Here is a 21,923-nt window from a genome sequence, read left to right on the forward strand (position 1 = left end):
TGGGTGAAATATAAATATGTGTGTGTATCTGTTTTATATGCATGTATTGGCTTTTGGTTGAATAAACATTAAGGGGCAAAGGAAACGTGTTCTTTTAACTTGCTGCTTTTGTGAAATGTCTGGGGTATATGAAACTTTTGTTCCAGTAGGTAGAACAGAAAATGTTGAGAAATTAGGTATGGGAGTTTCTCTGTGCACATATAATTTATGTTTATATTTGAGGAAAGGGAAAATCAAAAAGTGCATATAAGGACTAAACCCTTGAAGACATATAGGTCAAGCTTTAGTCCCATAATTTTCTGTTTGCAAATTTGCAAAATTATTTTATAATTCACCTTCTAAAAATTGCGTCTTTCTTTACAGATCATCTATGTTACTTGAAGTTTATGACTCAGCTGACTACTGCAGGTTATATCAGGAATTTGAGTTTTTATACCTGTGGAGTGTTAGTGAGTTAAAGTTTTATTGTCTGACCAGTAGTTGACTTGTGACATTGATTTGTGCTTTAGCCACCTGCTAAACTGTATATGGAGTTGTCACCACTTACGAAAGCTGAAAGGGTCTAACCAGGACAAGTGTTCACATCAAATGACTGAGAGAATAGATCTATGGATATGGCTAAGATCTTCCTCAAAAAAAATAGTTTTGAGGCTGGGCACAGTGGCTCACGCCTATAATCCCAGCACTTTGTGAGGCCTAGGTGGTGGATCACCTGAGGTCAAGAATTTGAGAAAAAAAAAATTTTTTTTTGAAAATTGTGTATCTGTGTGCCAAAGATCTACACTGTGGAGAATGGCTCAAAAATATAAGTTGAATTTTTATAAATTATATAAGTTTTCTCTATAAAACATTTATAGAACACCCAAACTTAAGATTTTTCTTTTCTTTGGTAGTGGATGCTGAGATTGGAAAAGGGATCAGAAAGAAGAGATGGAAGTAAAGGGAATAAGTAATGTAGAAGCTTGAGGCTGTGGGCAATGTGGGAACAGAGGGACTTATAAAAAGGGAAAAATTAGGAGACACTATATGTGAAAGAAAATAAGTGACAAAAAATGTGAAAAGATAAAGAATTATTTTAATACATAATAGGAAAAATACAAAATAAAATTTGCAGCTACTGTTTTTTGAGCGTTCATGCTTTAGAGGCCAGGCACCATACCAGGTTTCCTGACGTTTCATTCTTAAAGCCATGAGGTAGGTTTCTGTGTCCTGTGTGTTACATATGAGGACCCAACACTAACTGAGCAGTGGAGACATGCTCACTCAGTACTTCTGCATGGAGCTTCCCCTTGGCCTTTTTTAATCACAAATTTCTTGTGTTTGCTAAGGATTCTTGTACTATTATGCTCTTTCTTCTCTTCTTTTTTCTTTTCTCTTGCCTTCCTGCCCACCTGCCACCCCCTTTTTCTTTCTCTCTTTCTCTCTCCTTCCTTCCTTCCTTCCAGTTCTAAAGGGGAGCAGGAATAAAAGGAGAAATAGATATTTAACACTAAGTTCTGTATCACACAGCAAGGTTATCAGGGAATAAAACTAATGGTCATTGATTAGAGGCTCTCTTACCTTTGTCTTCTTGCCCACTTCTTCCTGAAAGAGGTTTTCCGAAGAAACTTTCCTAAATGAAGGATAGGTTAATCACCTTTCTTTGCTAGACAGTAGAAGAGTCTACAAGATGTTCATCTGGCACACTGTTGTTACTAGCTTTGGCGGATACCTCTGTTAATGCTTGTTTCATATTTTATTTTGAGTGTCTTATCAGGAAAAAAGTAATATCCTGTAATTATGTAATCAGATAGTTCTTTCCAAAAGTAATACTGTGACAATAAAAACATTTTTAATTTAAAAATCTCTATATATAGATTTTGGAAGTGGTTCTCTTAAATAAATAAATCATATCATGAAAATGGCCATACTGCCCAAAGTAATTTATAGATTCAGTGCTATTCCCATCAAATTACCATTGACATTCTTTACAGAATTAGAAAAAACTATTTTAAATTTCACATGGAATCAAAGAAGACCCTGTATAGCCAAGACAGTCCTAAGCAAAAAGTACAAAGCTGGAGGCATCACGCCATCTGACCTCAAACTATACTACAAGGCTACAGTAACCAAAACAGCATAGTACTGGTACCAAAAGAGACACATAGACCAATGGAGCAGGACAGAGACCTTATAAATAACACCACATATCTACAACTATCTGATCCTTGACAAACCTGACAGAAAAAAGCAATGGGGAAAGGATCTCCTATTCAGTAAATGGTGCTAGGAAAACTGGCTAGCCATATGCAGAAAACTGAAACTGGACCCCTTCCTTCCTTACACCTTATACAAAAATTAACTCAAGATGGATTAAAGACTTAAATGTAAAACCCAAAACCGTAAGAACCCAAAACCATAAAAACCCTAGAAGAAATACCATTCAGGACATAGGCATGGGCAAGACTTCATGACAAAAATGCCAAAAGCAATTGCAACAAAAGCCAAAGTTGACAAATGGGATCTAGTTAAACAAAAGAGCTTCTGCACAGCAAAAGAAACTATCCTCAGAGTGAACAGGCAACTTACAGAATGGGAGAAAATTTTTGCAGTCTACCCATCTGACAGAGGTTTAATATCCAGAATTTGCAAGGAACTTAAACAAATTTACAAGAAAAAAACAACCCCATCAAAAAATGGACAAAGGATATGAACAGACACTTCTTAAAAGAAGACATTTACATGGCCAACAAACATGTAAAAAATATATGAAAAAAAGCTCAACATCACTATCAGAGAAATGCAAGTGAAAACCACAGTGTGATACCATCTCATGCCAGTCAGAATGGCAGTTATTAAAATAAGTCAGGAAACAATAGATGCTGGTGAGGCTGTGGAGAAATAGGAATGCTTTTACACTGTTGGTGGGAGTGTAAATTAGTTCAACCATTGTGGAAGACAGCATGGCGATTCCTGAACGATCTAGAACCAGAAATATCATTTGACCCATCAATCCCATCACTGTATATATACCCAAAGGATTATAAATCATTCTACTATAAAGACACATGCACATATGTGTTTATTGCAGCATTGTTTACAATAGCAAAGGCATAGAACCAACTCAAATGCCATCAATGATAGACTAGATAAAGAAAATGTGGTACATATACTTCATGGAATACTATGCAGCCATAAAAAGGAATGAGATCATGTCCTTTGCAAGGACATGGATGAAGCTGGAAGCCATCATCCTTAGCAGACTAACACAAGAACAGAAAACCAAATACTGCATATTCTCACTCATACATGGGAGTTGAACAATGAGAACACATGGACACAGAGAGGGGAACAACACACACCAGGGCCTGTTCGAGTTAGGAGATGAGGAGAGGGAACTTAGAGGACTGGTCAATAGGTGCAGCAAACCACCGTGGCACACGTATACCTTTGTAACAAATCTGCATGTTCTGCACATGTATCTTATTTTTTTTAAGAATAGATAATAATAAATCCCCCCCAGAATATAAATAATTGTATATATTAATCTGTTCTTATGTTGCTATAAATACCTGAGGCTGGGTAATTTATAAAGAAAAGAGGGTCTGTGCGTGGTGGCTCATGCCTGTAATCCCAGCACTTTGGGAGGCCTACACAGGCGGATCACAAGGGCAGGAGTTTGAGACCAGCCTGGCAAATATGGTGAAAACCGTCTCTACTAAAAATACCAAAAAAAATTAGCCAGGTGTGGTGGTGGGTGCCTGTGGTCCCAGCTACTCAGGAGGCTGAGGCAGGAGAGTCGCTCGAACCCGGGAGGTGAAGGTTGCAGTGAGTCGAGATCACACCACTGCACTCCAGCCTGGGTGACAGAGTGAGACTTGTCTCAAAAAAAGAAAGAAAGAAAGAGGTTTAATTGACTCACAGTTCTGCAGGCTGTACAGGAAGCATGACGCTGGCATTTACTCGATGTCCCGGGAGGCCTTAGGAAACTTATAATCATGGCGGAAGGCAAAGGGGGAGCACACAGGTCACATGGCCGAGCAGAAGCAAAAGAGAGAAGGGGGAGGTGCTATACACCTTTAAACAACCAGATTTCATAAGAACTCAACAGTACTAAGAGGGACGGTGCTAAACCATTCATGAGAGATCCACCCCCATGATTTGGGTGAGACATCCAAACTCTGTCATTGTGGCACTAGGAGTGTTTAAAGTTATATTCTGAAATCTGAGCTCTGTTATAGTCATAAAAGAATTTTTGAGGTTGACATTCTTTTACTATATATATCCCTGTTCCCTTTGCAGTCATTCATAGGTGTGAATACATTTTCAGAATCCTGCCTTCATTGTGTGGGATCTAGGTTTTAAATTATATTTCATCCATGCTAAGGAGCAGGTTTGCTCACTCACACTTTTTGTGAGGCCTGTAAACTTTGATTTATGTTTGAGTTACTTATGTCTGTTGGAATTATGCTTCAGTCTAGAAAATTAAAAGGTAATGTTAAGCCTCTCTTCTCCATCCCATTTTCTCAAGGCTCCTGTTCCAAAGAGTGCACTTATTCCTGTAATTCCCATCACCAAATCTACAGGCTCCCGGTTCCGGAATAGCGTGGAAGGATTGAATCAGGAGATTGAAATAATAATTAAAGAGACTGGGGAAAAGGAAGAGCAACTTATAGTAAGTGATCTTGTATCTTAAGATCATTCTTGAATTCTTCTAATTATTAAAAATGCACAGTTTGGGTTTCCATATTTACTTGGGTTTTTTCCTTCTCATTGAGAGAACAAAAATTTATCTCTTTTGAAAATCTTTGACCTGGGCAAGTGAGTGAAAAGTTTTCATTTAGTTGCATGTCATAGAGGCAACTGATCTAACTTGAATTTGAATTACTGAACAGAAACTAGTTTTTGTTTGTCTGTATTTAGAAACTATTAGGTGATATACTTCTTATTTGCTATAACTCCATTTAACATAATTAGTAAGCTAAACTCCATTAGTAAGTTTAGCTTACTAATTATGGGGGGCAGAAGTTTACATGACATTGAATACTTTCTAAGCATGAATCTACTTGCTCCTTTTTTGAATGTCAGTGACTGTTTGGTTTTGGTTGACATGCTAGGCCATGTCATCATAAAGTACAGTTAGAAGTGATCTGGCTAGGCACGGTGGCTCACGCCTGTAATCCCAACATTTTGGGAAGTTGAGGCGGGTGGATCACCTGAGGTCAGGAGTTCAAGACCCACCTGGCCAACATGGTGAAACCCCGTCTCTACTAAAAAATACAAAAATTAGCTGGGCGTGGTGGTGCATGCCTGTAATCCCAGCTACTTGGGAGGCTGAGGCAGGGAGAATCGCTTGAACCTGGGAAGTGGAGGTTGCAGTGAACCAAGATTGTGCCATTGCACTCCAGCCTGGGCGACAGAGTGAGCCTCCGTCTCAAAAAAAAAAAAGAAATGATCTTCTGCCTATTCTGTCTACTAACTAGAAAACACATGAGAATAATTCCTATGTAAAACAGAAAAATTACTGTTTAGGTTTAAAAACCATGTCACAGAGTGTATTTATTTAACCATCTCTCTATTCTTCAGTGAAGGAGGAATTGAGTATTGTATTGATGCTTAAGATCCTCTCCCTTAAAATAAAAGGTTGGTTTAGCTAAGAGAAAACACAGCTCCCCACACCCTCTCCTCCATGCTGCCTGATGGGGTCCAGGTTCCCTGATTTAATAAAGGTAAATGAATCAGAAGCATGCAGGGAGTTGGTTTCCCTGCTAAGTGATCCACACAGGCTTTCCTTTGTGTGTGTACTTGATTTTCTCCCCACCATTAGTACTTCTGTGATTAACCTTTCCCCCGTTTAGGAAAGTTGAGTTGAAAAAATCCTTTCAGGGTGTGGCATCAGTGTCCCTGGTTCACATGGTGAATAACCTTTTTTCCTCTAATGTAGGCCTAGTGTTACACCTAGATTTCATGGCCCTCATTTATAATTTTTAAAATAACCCTTAGCACACAATAAGTGTTGCAGTGTAATTCATTTATTCAACAAGCATTGGCCACCTGCTGTATGCCGGGCCTTGGGAATACAGAGTCTTTACCAAAGACTCGGTGGGGGAGTCACATTAGACAGGGATGTCACTAACATGCAACATGAAATCCTAATAAGTAGAAAGGGATTTCTGAGTTGTGAGTCTCTGGCACTATATGTGAAGGTTGACATTGGGTGCATTGCTGGTGATTCGAAATTAATGATAAATATACATATGTTTTAAAAATTTTGTAACAGCCGCAAGATATTCCAGATGGCCATCGTGCTCCACCCCCCCTTGTACAGAGAAGTAGCAGCACGCGCAGCATCGACACACAGACCCCTGGTGGGGCAGACAGGGGGAGCAACAACAGCAGCCGTTCCCAGTCCGTGTCCCCAACATCGTTCCTCACCATTTCCAATGAAGGTAGTGAGGAGAGTCCTTGCTCAGCTGATGACCTGCTTGTTGATCCCAGAGATAAAGGTACAGTGCTGGAGGAATGTGCTATCAGATGATAATGGAATACCTCCTGTTGTATCATTCATTCTATTCATTTTCTAGGAGAACCACCCACTTGAGGCTACTCAGTTAATGTGTTCAAAGCATAGGTTTTAAATTTGGAGTATAAACAGGTTTGACCGTCATGCTCAGTTGATGGTCTGGTTGGGCAAGTTTATGGGCTTTTGTAAGTTTGTATGTCTTTTTTTGTACTTGTTAATACAACTTCCTTATTGGTGAGAAACATTCTTATTGGAATAAATGAGATGAGCACTTGCTCTGAAAAGCACTTTGGTCTCTGTTACCTGATAGTCATGATTTTATTACCTTAATGCTTTTTAAATCAATACAAAGCCTTCAAGTTAGTGTTTTTTAGGATGTGTATTTGTGACATTTTTAACAAGGATTAAATAGATTTATATCAGTGCAGGATGAGTGTTCAAAGCAAGCCTGATGTAAAACGTTGAAGAGTATTTTTAAAAATAACCTTAAAATACCTTAGAAATAACCTGGAAATAGAAGCAGTTTGAATGTTAATTACAAATATTCTTGCCTTTTAAAACAAATATTAGCCTTGCATTTATGTCAGGACATATTTTCTTAGCCTAATTCTGGTTACGTTGTGTACTTGAAAGCAATGATAATGACATTTATATATATATGTGTGTGTGTATATATATATATATATATTTTTTTTGAGACACAGTCTCGCTCTGTCGCCCAGGCTGGCGTGCAGTGGCATGATCTTGGCTCACTGCAAGCTCCGCCTCCTGGGTTCACACCATTCTCCTGCCTCAACCTCCCGAGTACCTGGGCCTACAGGTGTCTGCTACCACGCCCGGATAATTTTTTGTATTTTTAGTAGAGATGGGGTTTCACCGTGTTAGCCAGGATGGTCTTGATCTCCTGACCTCATGATCCATGCGCCTCGGCCTCCCAGAGTGCTGGGATTACAGGCCTGAGCCACCACGACCGGCCTGTTTATAAGTTCTAAAGCTCAGTTCAGTAGTCATTTATTTCGAACCTCCTCCATACAGTGTGTTGAATGTCCTAAAGTGCTCTGCTGTTAGGACTTGCTGATGCTACTCATCACCTAAGTCATTCAAACTGTAACAAGTGCAGAAGACAGAAGATGCACTGAAGAAGTTACTTTAAACTGTGGAAAGTTGTAAACTGTTGTTCTTTGGACTTTTCTTGCTAGCTTCTGGGTCTGATAAAACATGGGTTAGATAAAATCTGTCCCTTGATTTCCCGTATTTTCTGCTTCTACATCAATAACATGTAGAAAGTCTGTAAATAAACTCAATAAATGTGTCCTGATCCATTTGATTTTAGTAGCTGGTTGGCCTCTGTGAATTTCTTTTGTAGGAAAACTGGGCTGTAGTGCTGCTGCCAGCAAGGAGTTTGTAGCTTAGCTGGTACAGACTGAAAATTTAGAACAGATATTTAACATATTAAAATTTTTAAGTTAATATAAATTGAGGATATCAGCACTAAATAATATCAGAGTAAAGAAATGTTCTTCCTGTTAGGGTTAATTTAGAAAGACTTCAAAAAACTTGAGTCAGAGCCAGACTTTGAAGGACCTTTTGGAAAATAAACAGAACTTACCCCTTTTAGGTAAGGGGAAATTCATAGGCCAAAAAAAATGTTTGGCATCCGGTGGCTCTGACTACCTGGAGCAAAGATTGTAACCAGAGGACAGAGAAATTGAACTGAGAAATGCTGAGGCGCAGCCCAAGAATTAATCATCAGCAACCAGTGAAGAACCATTTCAGATATTTGTACTGGGAAAAATGGAAGTAGTGTTTGAGTGCATTTGTTTTGTATAGAGTAGAAATAAGGCAGCCAGCCAGGTCAGTGTTCACTACTGAGGGTTATGTGATACAGGCCTAGGCTATGGTAATTGTAAGTGGAAGTGAAATAAATATTTTATTTGTATATGCATTTATTTAACAAACATTATCTCCTTGATGAAGAAAGCACTGTTCCTGCCCTCAAGTAGTTCACGGTGGGCTAGTCCAAGAACAATTAAATGTAGTATGACTGTATATTTATGTAGTTGTATTTTTTAGTAATCTAATGTGTCATTTCTTGCAGAGAATGGGAACAATTCTCCTTTGCCCAAATATGCAACCTCACCAAAACCTAACAACAGTTATATGTTCAAAAGGGAACCTCCTGAGGGCTGTGAAAGGGTCAAAGTCTTTGAGGAATGCTCGTAAGTATCCCTTCCACCACCCCGCAAAAAAACTATTATGAGCTTTTTTTTTGAGATAGGATCTCACTCTGTCACCTAGGCTGGACTGCACTAATGCAGTCACAGGTCACACTGCAACCTCTACCTCCTAGGCTCCAGTGATCTTCCCGCCTCAACCTCCCAAGTAGCTGGGAATACAGATGCACGCCACTAGCCTGGCTAATTGTGTGGTTTGTTTTGTTTTGTTTTTTTTTTTTTTTGAGATGGAGTCTCACTCTGACGCCCAGGCTGGAGTACAGTACCACAATCTCGGCTCACTGCAATCTCTGCTTCCTGGGTTTTCACGCCATTCTCCTGCCGCAGCTTCCCGAGTAGCTGGGACCACAGGCACCCACAACCACGCCTGGCTAATTTTTTATATTTTTAGTAGAGGCGAGGTTTCACCGCATTGGCCAGGATGGTCTCGATCTCCTGACCCTGTGATCTGCCCGCCTCGGCCTACCAAAGTGTTGGGATTACAAGTGTGAGCCACTGCACCTGGCCTAGCCTAGCTAATTTTTTAAAGTTTGGAGAGACAGGGTCTCACTGTGTTGTCCAGGCTGGTCCCAAACTCCTGGGCACAAGCAATCCTCCTGCCTCAGCCTCCTGAAGTGCTGGGATTACAGGCATGGGCCACTGTGCCCAGCCTATTATCAGCATTTTTAAGTAAGCTGAAAGAATACTATAGTGATCACTCATATATCTACAACCCAGATTAGATAATAGCTAACATTTTGCAGTATTTACTAAAAGTTACCACAGTACTGCTGTGTAGCCACAGTATGATTATCACACCTTAGAATATTGACAGTAATGCTTAATATCAGCTAATACCCATTTGTTATTCAAATTTCCTTAGTTGTCTGCAAAACGTCTTCTGTGGTTGTCATTTGTGACATGTATCCAGTCATGTTTACATGTTGAATTTAGCAGTATATTTATTCCAGATAGACCATGAATCTCACCTAGTGTGGTTCCATTCTTTCAAGGAGGCCAGTCTGGGCAACATAGCAAGATCCATTCTCATAAATACATTTAAAATACACACACACACCCCTACCTCACTGTGAGGAAGATAATCTAAGCAGGATTTTTTTTTTTTTTTTTTTTTGAGAAAGAGTCTCACTCCGTCGCCCAGCCTGGAGTGCAGTGGCGCAATCTCGTCTCACTGCAAGCTCCACCTCCCTGGTTCACTCCATTCTCCTGCCTCAGCCTCCTGAGTGGCTGGGACTACAGGTGCCTGCCACCATGCCTGGCTAATTTTTTGCATTTTTAGTAGAGACGGGGTTTCACTGTGTTAGCCAGGATGGTCTCGATCACCTGACCTCGTGATCCACCCACCTTGGCCTCCCAAAGGGTGGGGATTACAGGCATGAGCCACCGCGCCCGGCCTAAGAAGGATTTTAAACTAACAGTAGTATCTAGTGCCCTTAGTATGTGATCTCCTATATTCACATACTTCTTTTGGCTGGTACTGTAGTCAGCCACTCCTATTTTAAACTCATAAGTCGCCCAGAAAGTATACAGCCTGTGACTCCTTGCTTTATAAGTGATGACTAAGGATGTGAGGTTTGTGTGAGATTGAGCAAATTAGCTGAAGAATGTTATTTGGAGATACGATGACAGTGTTTAGCCCTCGCCGTCTAATTTCACTGTGGTTGCCAAGTCTGAAAGCCACCCTTTTTGGCTTTTTCTTACTGCAAATCCTGAAATACAACGTGGAGATTGTCCAGCCTTTTGCAGTTCACACAGTTTGTCATCATCTTTTATCATGAACATCTTGGAGTGATTTGAAATATGGCATTCTAGGCCAGGCGTGGTGGCTCATGCCTGTAATCCCAGCACTTTGAGAGACCATGGTGGGTGGATCACTGAGGTCAGGAGTTCGAGACCAGCCTGACCAACATGGTGAAACACCATCTCTATTAAAAATACAAAAATTAGCTGGGCACAGTGGCGCACGCCTGTAATAATCCCAGCTATTCGGGAGGCTGAGGCGGGAAAATTGCTTGAACCTGGGAGGTGGAGATTGCACTGAGCCAAGATCGTGCCATAGCACTCCAGCCTGGATGACAGAGGGAGACTGTCTCAAACCAAAAAAAAAAAAAAAAGGCATTCTTTTGTTTCTCTTATGTGCTTTCTTGTCAGTGCTTCCTTTAACCTGAATTCTGAATAATGTAACCACACAAAGAGCATTGGTTTTGAATCCCTTTAACTTCTCTAGTAGGAAACACCAGTCTCCTATCTGCTTCTGTGACTGTAATTGAAAACTCTTGTTTTAGCAACTGCTTATTTTAGGTTTTTTCACCATATTAGCCTATAAGTTTTAAGTGGTACTAGCTGAGAGTTTAAGCCAGTTTTATAGCAGATTTGTTCCATGGACTCCCTGCATTATAATCACCTGGGGAGTTAGTAGAAACTGTAGATTACAAGACCCTACCCCAGACTTAATGTATGGGTTAATATGGACGTAGGACATGACCTCTGCATCTTTATCAAGTAGCTCAGATGATTTTTCTGCCCAATATGAAAATACTGGCTTATACTTTTTCATGAGTATTCTTAAGAAATTAGGTCATTGTTTTCACTGGTGTGGAAATCATGTTCCACTCCTTTCTGGCCTGTATAGTTTCCATTGAGAAGTCTGTTGCCAGACAAATTGGAGCTCCTTTATATGTTGTTTGCTTCTTTCCTCTTGCTGCTTTTAGGGTCTTCTCTTTGTCCTTGACTTTGAATGTTTGATTATTTTATGTCTTGGGGTAGTTGTTTTTGGGTCAAAGCTGTTTGGTGTTCCCTGACCTTCCTGTACCTGGGTATTTATATCTTTCTCAGATTTTGGAAAGTTTTCTGTTATTACTTCTGAGAATAAGCTTTCTACCCCTTTGCTATCATTTGACTCCCTCTCGAAAAACAATAATTCCTAGATTTGGTCTTTTGAGGTAATTTTCTGTATCTTGTAGATGGTCTTTGTTCCTTTTCATTCTTTTCCCTTTTTTCTCCTCTGACTGTATATTTCCAAATAGCCTGTCTTCAAGCTCACCAATTCTTTCCTGTTTGATTCATCTGTTTAGATCTTCTAATGAATTTTTTAGTTCTGCAAATGTATTTCTCAGTTCTAAGATTTGTTTGATTTTTAAAAATTATTTCAATCTCTTTGTTAAATGTATTTGATAAATTTCTGAATTGTTTTTCTGTGTTATCTTGGAGATCACTGAGTTTTCTTAAAACTGCTATTTTGAATTATTGGTTAGCAAATTCACATATTGGTGTCTCATTAGCATCAGTCACTGGTTCTTTGCTTTGTCCATTTAAGGAGGTCATGGTTCCCTGTTTATTCTTGTGGATTTAAGTTTGTCTTTGCATTGAAGGATTATTTATTCTAGTTTTCTCTGGCTTGTTTTGGTTTTTGTTACATATATTTGCTTACAGATTCTTCACTGCTAGATCGCTGCCTCCTTTTTGGCTCTGGGTGGCGCCTTAAACAGAGGTCCACATGAGTCTAGTAAACAATCTAAAGGCTGCTGCTCCTGAAGCAGGGAGGTCCCAATGCTCTCAGCAGCCTGGGAAAGCTAGGTCGGAGTTCCTGCCGAAGGAACCTGTGTGGTGCTGCCGAACCACTGTGATGTGGCATCTCCTTTCACCGAATTCCACAGCAGAGTTTCCAGGGCTGGGGATGGCATTTCTGCCTCCCGTCTTTGTCTTCGCCTTTCCTCGGGGATATTTTTCCTTTCATGTATTTACCATGTTTCCCATGGGTTAAGGCAGTGTCTTGTCAGGGAACCCAGGATTTTGGGGAAGCTGGTTGTCTACCCCAGTCTCACTTTTTCTGGTGTAGAAATCATGAATTGTGCTGGGCAGAATGAGGGTAGGGTTGTCACACATGTGGAAATCTGATTCTCAGTTTTTTCACTTCTCTGTGGCCCCAGGAACTGTCTCTTCATGTTTGAGTTCTTGGATATTGCTAGTAATAATCTCAGTAATACATATTTGTTTTTGGTTTTCTGTGGCAGGGAGTGGAACCATGTGCTTCTTTACCACTATTTTGGAACTGGAAAGCAGAAATGGGCTTATTCTATTAGGTAAAAATCTGTTGGCCCAAATGTACTTTTTTGGAGTTGTGCCTGCCCCCCTCCACCGCCAACCCTGCTGAGACAGGTTCTCTGTCACCCAGGCTGGAGTGCAGTGTGCAGTCAACAGCCCACTGCAGCCTCAACCTCCCCGGGCCCAGGCAATCCTCTCACCTCAGCCTCCCAATTAGCTGAGACTACAGGCATCCGCCACCACACCCAGCTAGTTTTTCTAGAGATGGGGTTTTGGCATGTGCCCAGGCTGGTCTTGAACTCCTGGGCTCAAGTGATCCACCTTCCTTGACCTCCTAAAGTGCTGGGATTATAGGCATGAGCCACTGTGTCTGGCCTGAGTTGAGCTCTTTGATTTACTCATTGGCCCTTAGGATTTGCCCAAGTGCTAAATGTAGAGATTTGGTTGCTTGACTCCAAAACATTTTGATTGTTTTTAAGAAATGACTTTAAATATTTGTTGGGTTGGTGGCATGAGCCACCGTGCCCAGTCATATTACATGTTTTATGGCATATTGATCTGTTAGTAGAAGGTAAACCTATTTTTTTTTAATGTAATGTTTATTATACATTTTACTGGTAGAAAGACTGTGTAACACAAATACACTATTAATATTTTAATTATGTTCCAAAGACAAATTAGCAGTAGTAACTAAGAGTGGATATCTAAGAAGTAATTTTAACTTTTTGTCAATAGAAGAAGTTACTCAAAGTCTTTTTAAAAAATTAGTCGCTTTTTGTCCTAGATATGTCAAAATTAGAGCAATAACCACTGTGCACACTACCATTAAAGCAAAAGTGGATTGCTGGTCCTGATATAATATTTCAGCTTTAGGCATTCTTTTAAGAATACTTTTCTCAGTAAGTCTTACTTTTGCTTTAAAGTACTAACTCTGACCTGAACTGGGGGGTCAGGATGGGGTAAGGAGTGATCTCTGATTTCTAGAAATGTATCTGTTTACCTGAAAGAAAATAGGTGGTTAGATCTGGGCCCAAAAAGGACAAAACCAGATTTTATACTTCTGTCTCTATAATCTTTTTGATAACAGCACATACCGTAGCCATGTCATCTGTACTTAGTCCTTTTTAATGAAGTTGAATATACTCTTTCCTGATCTCAGCCAATGAAGTCCTTAGATTCTTACACATTATGGCTTCTTTGTAATATAGAGGCATTTTTTAGTTATATCTACTTTGAGACACAAGCCTTTTGGAATAACTGCTTAAGAAAAAGTAAAAATTTATAAATAGCTTGAGATTTTATTTTCTTTCTGTGTATGGTTTGTAAGTTGAAGAATGCTTTGAAGTAACGTTAGTATTTGCAGCTTCAACTAGCATACGTGTAGGTCACATATCCTGTGGTGGGTCATGTTTTTCTTGGATAATGCACTCTTAGAAGCCACAGAGGTTAGGAAAGTGATTCTTCTTGGTGGGTTGGGGTAATGACAGGAAGAAGGCACAGGAGAGTGTTTTTGGTGCTTTATGTTATATTGGTGTTAATGTTCTGTTTCCTGATCTGATCAGTTAGACAAATTATTACTGTTTACATTATTTTGTGTGAGGTATATCTTAAGTCTGTTTTCATGAAATCTGCAAGGAAGTTAAATGGTTTTTTAGATTCCTGTCATTAAAAAAACAATTCCAGATCAAAAACTTTATCTAAATCAGGAAGCTTATACTTCAGAAATGTCAAGTTTCATCCCAGAGACCTATTAGCAGCCACAAGTCTTAAGTCTTTTTTTTTTTTTTTTTTTTATGAGACAGAGTCTCTCTCTGTTGCCCAGGCTGGAGTGCAGTGGCGTGATCTCTGCTCCCTGCAAGCTCCGCCTCCTGGGTTCACACCATTCTCCTGCCTCAGCCTCCCGAGTAGCTGGGACTACAGGCGCCCGCCACCATGCCCGGCTAGTTTTTTATATTTTTAGTAGAGATGGGGTTTCACTGTGTTAGCCAGGATGGTCTCGATCTCCTGACCTCATTATCTTCCCACCTTGACCTCCCAAGGTGCTGGGATTACAGGCGTGAGCCACCGTGCCTGGCCATCTTAAGTCATTTTTAAGAAGATAACCTCAAACAAATAAGTTAATGAAAATTTTTAGGCCTCATTTGGATGGAAGTGTTAAAATTAACTTGCCTTTTCATTTTCTACAAGAAATTTTTCATTTTACAAGAATGAAAGTTAACTTTGGTAATTCTGTCCTCAAAGGAAAATTTAGGCATTATTTCATTATGGAAACATAACCTCACCTTCCTCACGTTCAGTGTATTGAAAATCATGCTCTCAGACAGTAAAAATAGAAGGGTGTGTGTTGTTCTTATCAGTAATATACCCAGATATACTTGTGGCACTAAAAGTACTCAACTATTCAGCAAAGAATAGTGCCCAAGTTGAACATAACTTACATGATGTATTTTTCTTTGTTCTGAATTGTTATGTTTGCCAAAGCTCTCCATAGTGTTCACTGTTAATAAAATCTGCCCACCTAATCATTGTCTACTTGGAACACACATCTTTTTGGTGTCCACTCCCCATCTGCTGTTTACTCATTCTTCAAAACCCAGCTCGGGGGATTGCTACCAAACCCTCCCTCTTCCTACAGGCCACAGGTTATCCACCCCCTTGCGCTACTTCTAAACTTTTTTATAAACCTTTGTTATCATGCCTGTTAGATTCTCTTGTGGAGGTCTTAACCTCTTCTGTGCTGTGGACAACTTTGGTAGTCTGTCTGGTAAAGCTTGTGGATCCCTTCTCTGAATAATGTTTTAAATGCATCATATACCCAAGATTATAAAGGAAGCTAGTTATGTTGAAACACAGCTCTGTCCCCATCACTCCTCACTCCACAAGAACTATAAATTTAGTCCATCTCCTCCTTGTGGATTGTTTCAACTTTGTATCCTCAGAATTTAGTGCACACTTGCATTTTTATTGAAGATTTAGATTTTGTGGTTTTTTTTTTGGTTTTTTTTTTTTTTTGGTTTTTGTTTTTTTGAGACAGGGTCTTGCTCTGCTGCCCAGGCTGGAGTGCAGTGGCCCAATTATGGCTCACTATAACCTCCACCTCCCAGGGTCAAGCTATCCTCCCATCTCAGCCTCCCAAGTAGCTGGGGCTACAGGTGCATGCCACCACACTATTGTTTTTAAAGGTTTTTATAAAGACGAGGTCTCACTATGTTGCCCAGGCTGGTCTGGAACTCCTGGGTTCAAGTCAGCCTCCCCGCTCAGGCTTCCAAAGTTGTAGAATTAGTGAACCAACACGGCTGACTGATTTAGATTTTTAATGTCATTGGAAGAGATGAGAATCAACCTAAGTCTTGATTTATTTAGGTTCTCCCACCTTAGTTTTTTGGCATTTCCGTGTTACTTTAACAATGTAGTTTTTTTATACTTTTAATTTTCATGAAATACCATTAATACCAATATCTTTTTCAACAATTTGAGTTTTCAGGAGGACCTAGGAAAAGGGAAGAATTTGGCTTTAATAAAAAACTTTCAAAGCAAAGGAGTTTTTATTTTGATTTCACATTTATATTATATTGCTCAGAAAACACTTTAATAATTAAACTTTCAAAGCAAAGGAGTTTTTATTTTGATTTCACATTTACATTATATTGCTCAGAAAACTATCATGGTTAATTCAAAGAATTGTTTCCATCAAAGAGATTTTTACAAGCACTTGAAGAGAAAAGCCATGCCTGCCATAGTTTTAGTCATGCAATAGTGGAACTTAGCAAAAGATGGACATTGTATATCTTTGATTTCCTTACTGCCTCCTTCCAGTATACTATAGACCTTGGGAAAAATCATGGCCGTGGAATATACCATACATAAAGGCATACATGTCTTTAAACATCTAGATTTTCTTTTGCTATAGGAAATGCATTATTCCCTTGACTGTCTTAGCTCTTCATTACATGCAGTGCTCATGGGGCTGAGCCGCCTGCATGGTAACAGGGCTGTCGAGGGAACTGAAAGCAGCATTGATGATGGGGGCTTCTTGCATTCTAAGATACATATGTTGAATCCTGTGTCAGATAGCACTTTGGTCCTTGGTGTTTGAAGCTTTTGACAGAGCTTGAGTTTTAAATTCCTTTTCTGTGCTGTAAGTTAACTGTTTTTTACAAATAAAAGAGCTTGTTTCCAAGTTTTTTTTTTTTATTTTTTATTTATTAAAGTTCTGTGACTTAAAAGCATTGGGTTGTCTGTTCTGTGTCTAGGCCAAAACAGCTTCATGAAATCCCAGCCTTTTATTGTCCTGACAAAAACAAGGTGAATTTCATTCCTAAAAGTGGATCTGCTTTCTGCCTCGTCAGCATCCTCAAGCCACTCCTTCCCACCCCAGATCTTACACTCAAGGGCTCTGGCCACAGCCTGACAGTCACCACTGGCATGGCAACCACTCTGCTGCAGCCTATTGCTGTGGCCTCCCTGTCTACAAACACAGAGCAAGACCGAGTCTCTCGAGGAACAAGTACAGTCATGCCATCAGCTTCTCTACTCCCACCACCAGAACCAATTGAGGAAGCTGAAGGATAGGTCACAGTGCAAAGTGGCTGTTGTTCTGGGAAATTGGAAACCTCCTCAGATCACTGGACTCTGATGGCATCGTGCACTTCTGGCCAGCTGTGGTGTGCTCCAGCTCTCCAGTGACATGTGACGGTGAGGCTTCTGGAAGAAAGGATCCCCCATGATGGCTCTGCCTGACTTGTGAACGCCAACCCTCAGTGCTTAGCCTGCTTTTTATCAAAGCACTGATTGCAACAAGAAAGGTCTCATTCTTTACCTTTGGAGAGACAATATCACGTTTTTGTTTTCGAATTAGACTTCTTTAAAACACACACACACACACACACACACACACACACACACACACACCCCTGATCCTTGCCAACATGATTCCTAAAGGGAGATGTGACTGATGCTGCAAGAACCATCTTTTCTATGAAAATGACTATTTTATAATATACCAATGTTACATTTTCTGAAACGTAGCAAACAGGATGTTCAAAAGTTTCTTTGGTGGCCTCTGTTTCTTGTTCCCTTTCTAGATGTGTGCTTTTCTCAGCTGTTTTCAGCTTTGGGACCAAAGGGATTGTTGATGTTTTCCCAGCAATCTTAATCTCATGACTATGTTCTTCTCCCAAACAAGGATTGATAGGTAAATGCATTGAACAAGTATATATAAAAAGAGATAAAAAGCAATATTCGTACATTATGTGATTTATGTTTTTTGATGTCAAAAGTTTGTGCTTTGGGTGAAATATTTGTATAACTGCTGTTTCTTCACTACTCCTGTACACATTTCACCATGTGGTCAGAAAAATTGTAGTCCGAAGACAAGTGCTTTAATATGTTTTCACCCATATTGGAACTTGATTTAAAAGTCAGTGAGCCGAAAGGAAACTATCCAGTGTTGATTGATAGCTAAGAGTAAGGAGCCCCTTTGGTTTTCTGTGATATATATATAATATCACACGCTCTCCTTCCTTCACCACAGGTGTCATTCTACCTTTAATCATCACTGTATCATAGCCCCAAAGAGATCCTGAAATGGCTGTGCATGCATTTCCTCCTTTGTCCTTGTGATGTTGTTGTCTTGTGGATTTGGTCGGGCTAGTAGTTTGCCAGGAGTGTAATCCGGTGGATAGTGATCCGAACTGTAGCCGCAGAATCCTGTGACTGACATTTTCTTTGTGGTGGTGGTTGGCCCTGAGATTTGTTGCCTACAGATTTTGCTAATTTACCCCCTAACAATCCACATAGTGGGGAAAATAGACAAGAACTTGAGTATGAATGGTAAGCGCCTTTGAAAACTCCATACAGTTTTTGATTTGGACTCATCCTAATATAAATCACTACCAGTATCACATGGTATCAGTATTTGATTTCTGGATATATGGTAGTGAGATTAAGGAGCAGCTTTTTTTTTTTTTTTTTTTTTTTGAGATGGAGTTTCACTTTTGTTGCCCAGGCTGGACATGGCGCGATCTCGGTTCACTGCAATCTCTGTCTCCTGGGTTCAAGCAATTCTCTTGCCTTAGCCTCCCAAGTAGCTGGGATTACAGGCATGTGCCACCACACCCAGCTAATTTTGTATTTTTAGTAGAGATGGAGTTTCACCATGTTGGTCAGGCTGGTCTCGAACTCCCGGCCTCAGGTGATCTGCTCGTCTCAGCCTCCCAAAGTGTTGGGATTACAGGTGTGAGCCACCGCACTGGCCAGGAACAGCTCTTTTTAAAAGTGAGTTTCAGTAAACAGTACTGAATAAAAGCATCCTTTTCATATCTTCATATACTACTTTATAATGCAATAATTTACTGTTCCTATACATATTATAGGCAGAAAAAGTTTTTAAATCCTTATAAAAAGGATACAGTTTAGAAGGTTAGTATGTCAGCTTACCCAGACATATTCTATCAAGGAAAACCTAGTGGTAGCAATAAATCTTCGGAAAGGACTTCTTATACTCATGTACCTTTAAAACATCTAAGTAATTTAAAATAAGCCCTGTTGAGTTTAAAATCGAGATGTATTGAGGTAAATCAGATAAATTCAAACATTTGAATAAATCTGTCAAGTTTTAGATGGTAGGATTGATGAACTTTGGTAGTTTCTCAATCCAAAACTAATTTATTTGGAACTAGTATGTTATGGCTTCTCAGTCATTAAAAGCTCAGTTATTTGGGGTCCACACTTTCTCACTGAGACCCTTGATATTTTGCCTTCTTTGTTATGCATTATAACTTGACTGTATCACCACTGAGTATCTGCTGTATCAGAAGTTCAGAAGGAAAGGTACAACTGAAATCAGAATGGGGGTAGAGGAAGTTAAAAACAATTTATTTAAAAAGAAACCTTGGTTTTTTGATGACTTGAATTCTGTTAAATCTGTGTTCCTGGCCTTGCACTTCTGTTCCTCTTCCATCTCCATCCTTGCTAGTCACAATGGCATTTTAGAACTAGAATGCCACGCTATAGAGGTTTTCTCTTTTGCTCTGTTGTGCATATTTGTCTAATTCATATCTTTCTGTGGAGTTTCATATATCCTTAATCTAAAGTAACTTAAAATTGGAATGGAAGAACAAGTTTCACAATTATTTACAGTCTTATAAATAGAACTTCTAGTCTAATGTTTGGTTGTAAGGAGAATGTGAATTTGCAGGTAAATGAATTGTATGGCAACCAGACAGATCCCTGGGGTTTGGGAGAAATAGAGCTTGAGATTTGAAAAAAAGGTACAAGGTACAAAACAACTCTAACTGCCAGTGCCAAAGGGCTAATTTTTAAGCATGTAAGCTTTATCACAGTCTTGAAAAAACATTAACCATAGGTTTATTCAGCTGTTTTATTTAACCCTTAGTTCCCTGGTGGTTGATTTTTTTTTTAATGGGTCTTCAGCTTTCCAGTGAAATGTGACACTCTCAATAGAATGCATAATGTTGGTTTCTAAAATTACACTCCATAATTATTGTTATTCTGTAGAAAACTGTACAGAAGGTAAATAGAATAGCTTCAATGGGAATATAATTTAAAATTTTTTAATTTTATAAAAATTTACTTCCATTGCATTAAAAGATATGGGTAGCATGTGTCTTTCAGAGAAAGGAGCTATTTGGTTATTCACTTTGTCAGTCTTAGTTTTTTTTTAATCTTTAAACAATTTCTTCTTTGTGATGATAAAAATTATATAAATTTACTGTTTCTGATCATGACTGAGTCTATTACTTGTCATGGCTTTTGTAAGCAACTGTGTTTTAAAAATACCAGTTTTGCCTCTTTGGTTACACGTGGTGAGCATGGATGTCAAGATTATTTTTCAACTAGATTATTCAATTTGTTTTATATTTCTTATACTTCATACTTATGACCACAGTCCAAATCAGTCTTTTAGAAGGTGCTCTTGCTAACTGTGGAATATTTCACAACATGAAAGTCCTTTTTCTCCACTTTCAGTGGTTGGCTTTCACTGAAAGAAAGTGTAAAAAAAGGCAGAATTTATAGCTTTCATTATGTCCAAGACTAGGACTGGGTTATAAAGATTTTCTTTTGTGAAGGAAAATAAAAGAAAATTTGCCAGTACTGCATTGACTTTACTATTGTAAACTTAAGATTCATTCCTTAGTGCTTGGAATTTTGATGTCTGAAAACCAGATGAGTGGAAGTGCTGGATTTGCAAAATAAAGCTAAGAATGCTTAACTCCGCACTTTAAGGTTTAAGTTATATCTGACCAAATTGATCAGCAGAGCAGCCCTGAACAGCATTTTGTTTATACAGTCTTGTTGAAGAATAGAATTTTTTTAACCCTCCATTTTTTGTCTCTGTGGAAGCTGTGTAACTCTTTTTAAAACACGATTTAAAACATTTTGTTATTCTAACAATTCTTTCAAAAAACAGCATTTCCAATGGTAATCGGTATTGTTACGCTGTACTTATGTATTCCCTGTACCTGAACACTTGTTGCTGCCTCACAAGAAAATAGAACTTTTATGTTAAAAATAAAGTCTGTTCTTCTTGAGTTTTTTTCTGTGAATTTTTATGAATATTGTCCAAATTCAATTACATTTCTTTTTGGACTGGTTATTTAGCTTTTAAGTGGTACATTGTTTTTCTCAAACTAATAGAAAAATGTGTTTGTGTTCAGCAGCAGGTTCCTTGCTACCCCTCACTTGCCCTAGAACTGAAGGTACCTGCTCTTTGGGGTAAGTGCTAGGCACACATTGACATCTAAGCAGCACAGAGAGATACCCATGTGTGAGGAATTCACTGCTTCACAGTTTTGTTAGAGGTAACTTAGCTGGGGCAGTTACCTAAATTCAATATAAAGTACATAAAGAGGATTTTTTTTTGTTTTGTTAATTCTTGGTAATTCAGCCATATTCTTTCTTTGTGACAGTGTCTTATATATGCAAGACAGTCGTTCAGTTTCAGGGGACAGTTGTTGAGTTTTGGGGGTTTTGTCTGTATCCACACAACAGAGCTGGTCAGAAGGCTACATTGTAATAACTTAGAAAGTAGGGACACATTTTAAGTGACATACGTCACAGTAATTTTGCCACCATGCCTGGCTAATTTTTATATAAATTTATTTTATTTATTTATTTATTTT

At 39.1% G+C, this 21,923-nt stretch overlaps 1 protein-coding gene across 1 annotated transcript in view; it reads left to right on the plus strand.

The window, feature by feature from the left end:
• FAM117B (family with sequence similarity 117 member B) overlaps positions 1-21,332 on the plus strand; it is a 139,963-nt gene extending 118,631 nt beyond the window's left edge. Inside the window, exons 5-8 of the mRNA XM_025404721.1 lie at positions 4,511-4,654; positions 6,260-6,485; positions 8,601-8,721; positions 17,034-21,332. Coding sequence (XP_025260506.1) covers positions 4,511-4,654; positions 6,260-6,485; positions 8,601-8,721; positions 17,034-17,352 — 810 coding nt within the window. The 3' untranslated portion in view covers positions 17,353-21,332. The remainder of the gene's footprint in view (positions 1-4,510; positions 4,655-6,259; positions 6,486-8,600; positions 8,722-17,033) is intronic.
• Positions 21,333-21,923: the final 591 nt, after the last annotated feature.

This window comes from Theropithecus gelada, chromosome 12 (assembly GCF_003255815.1).
Source record: "Theropithecus gelada isolate Dixy chromosome 12, Tgel_1.0, whole genome shotgun sequence".
Taxonomy (NCBI): Eukaryota; Metazoa; Chordata; class Mammalia; order Primates; family Cercopithecidae; genus Theropithecus; species Theropithecus gelada.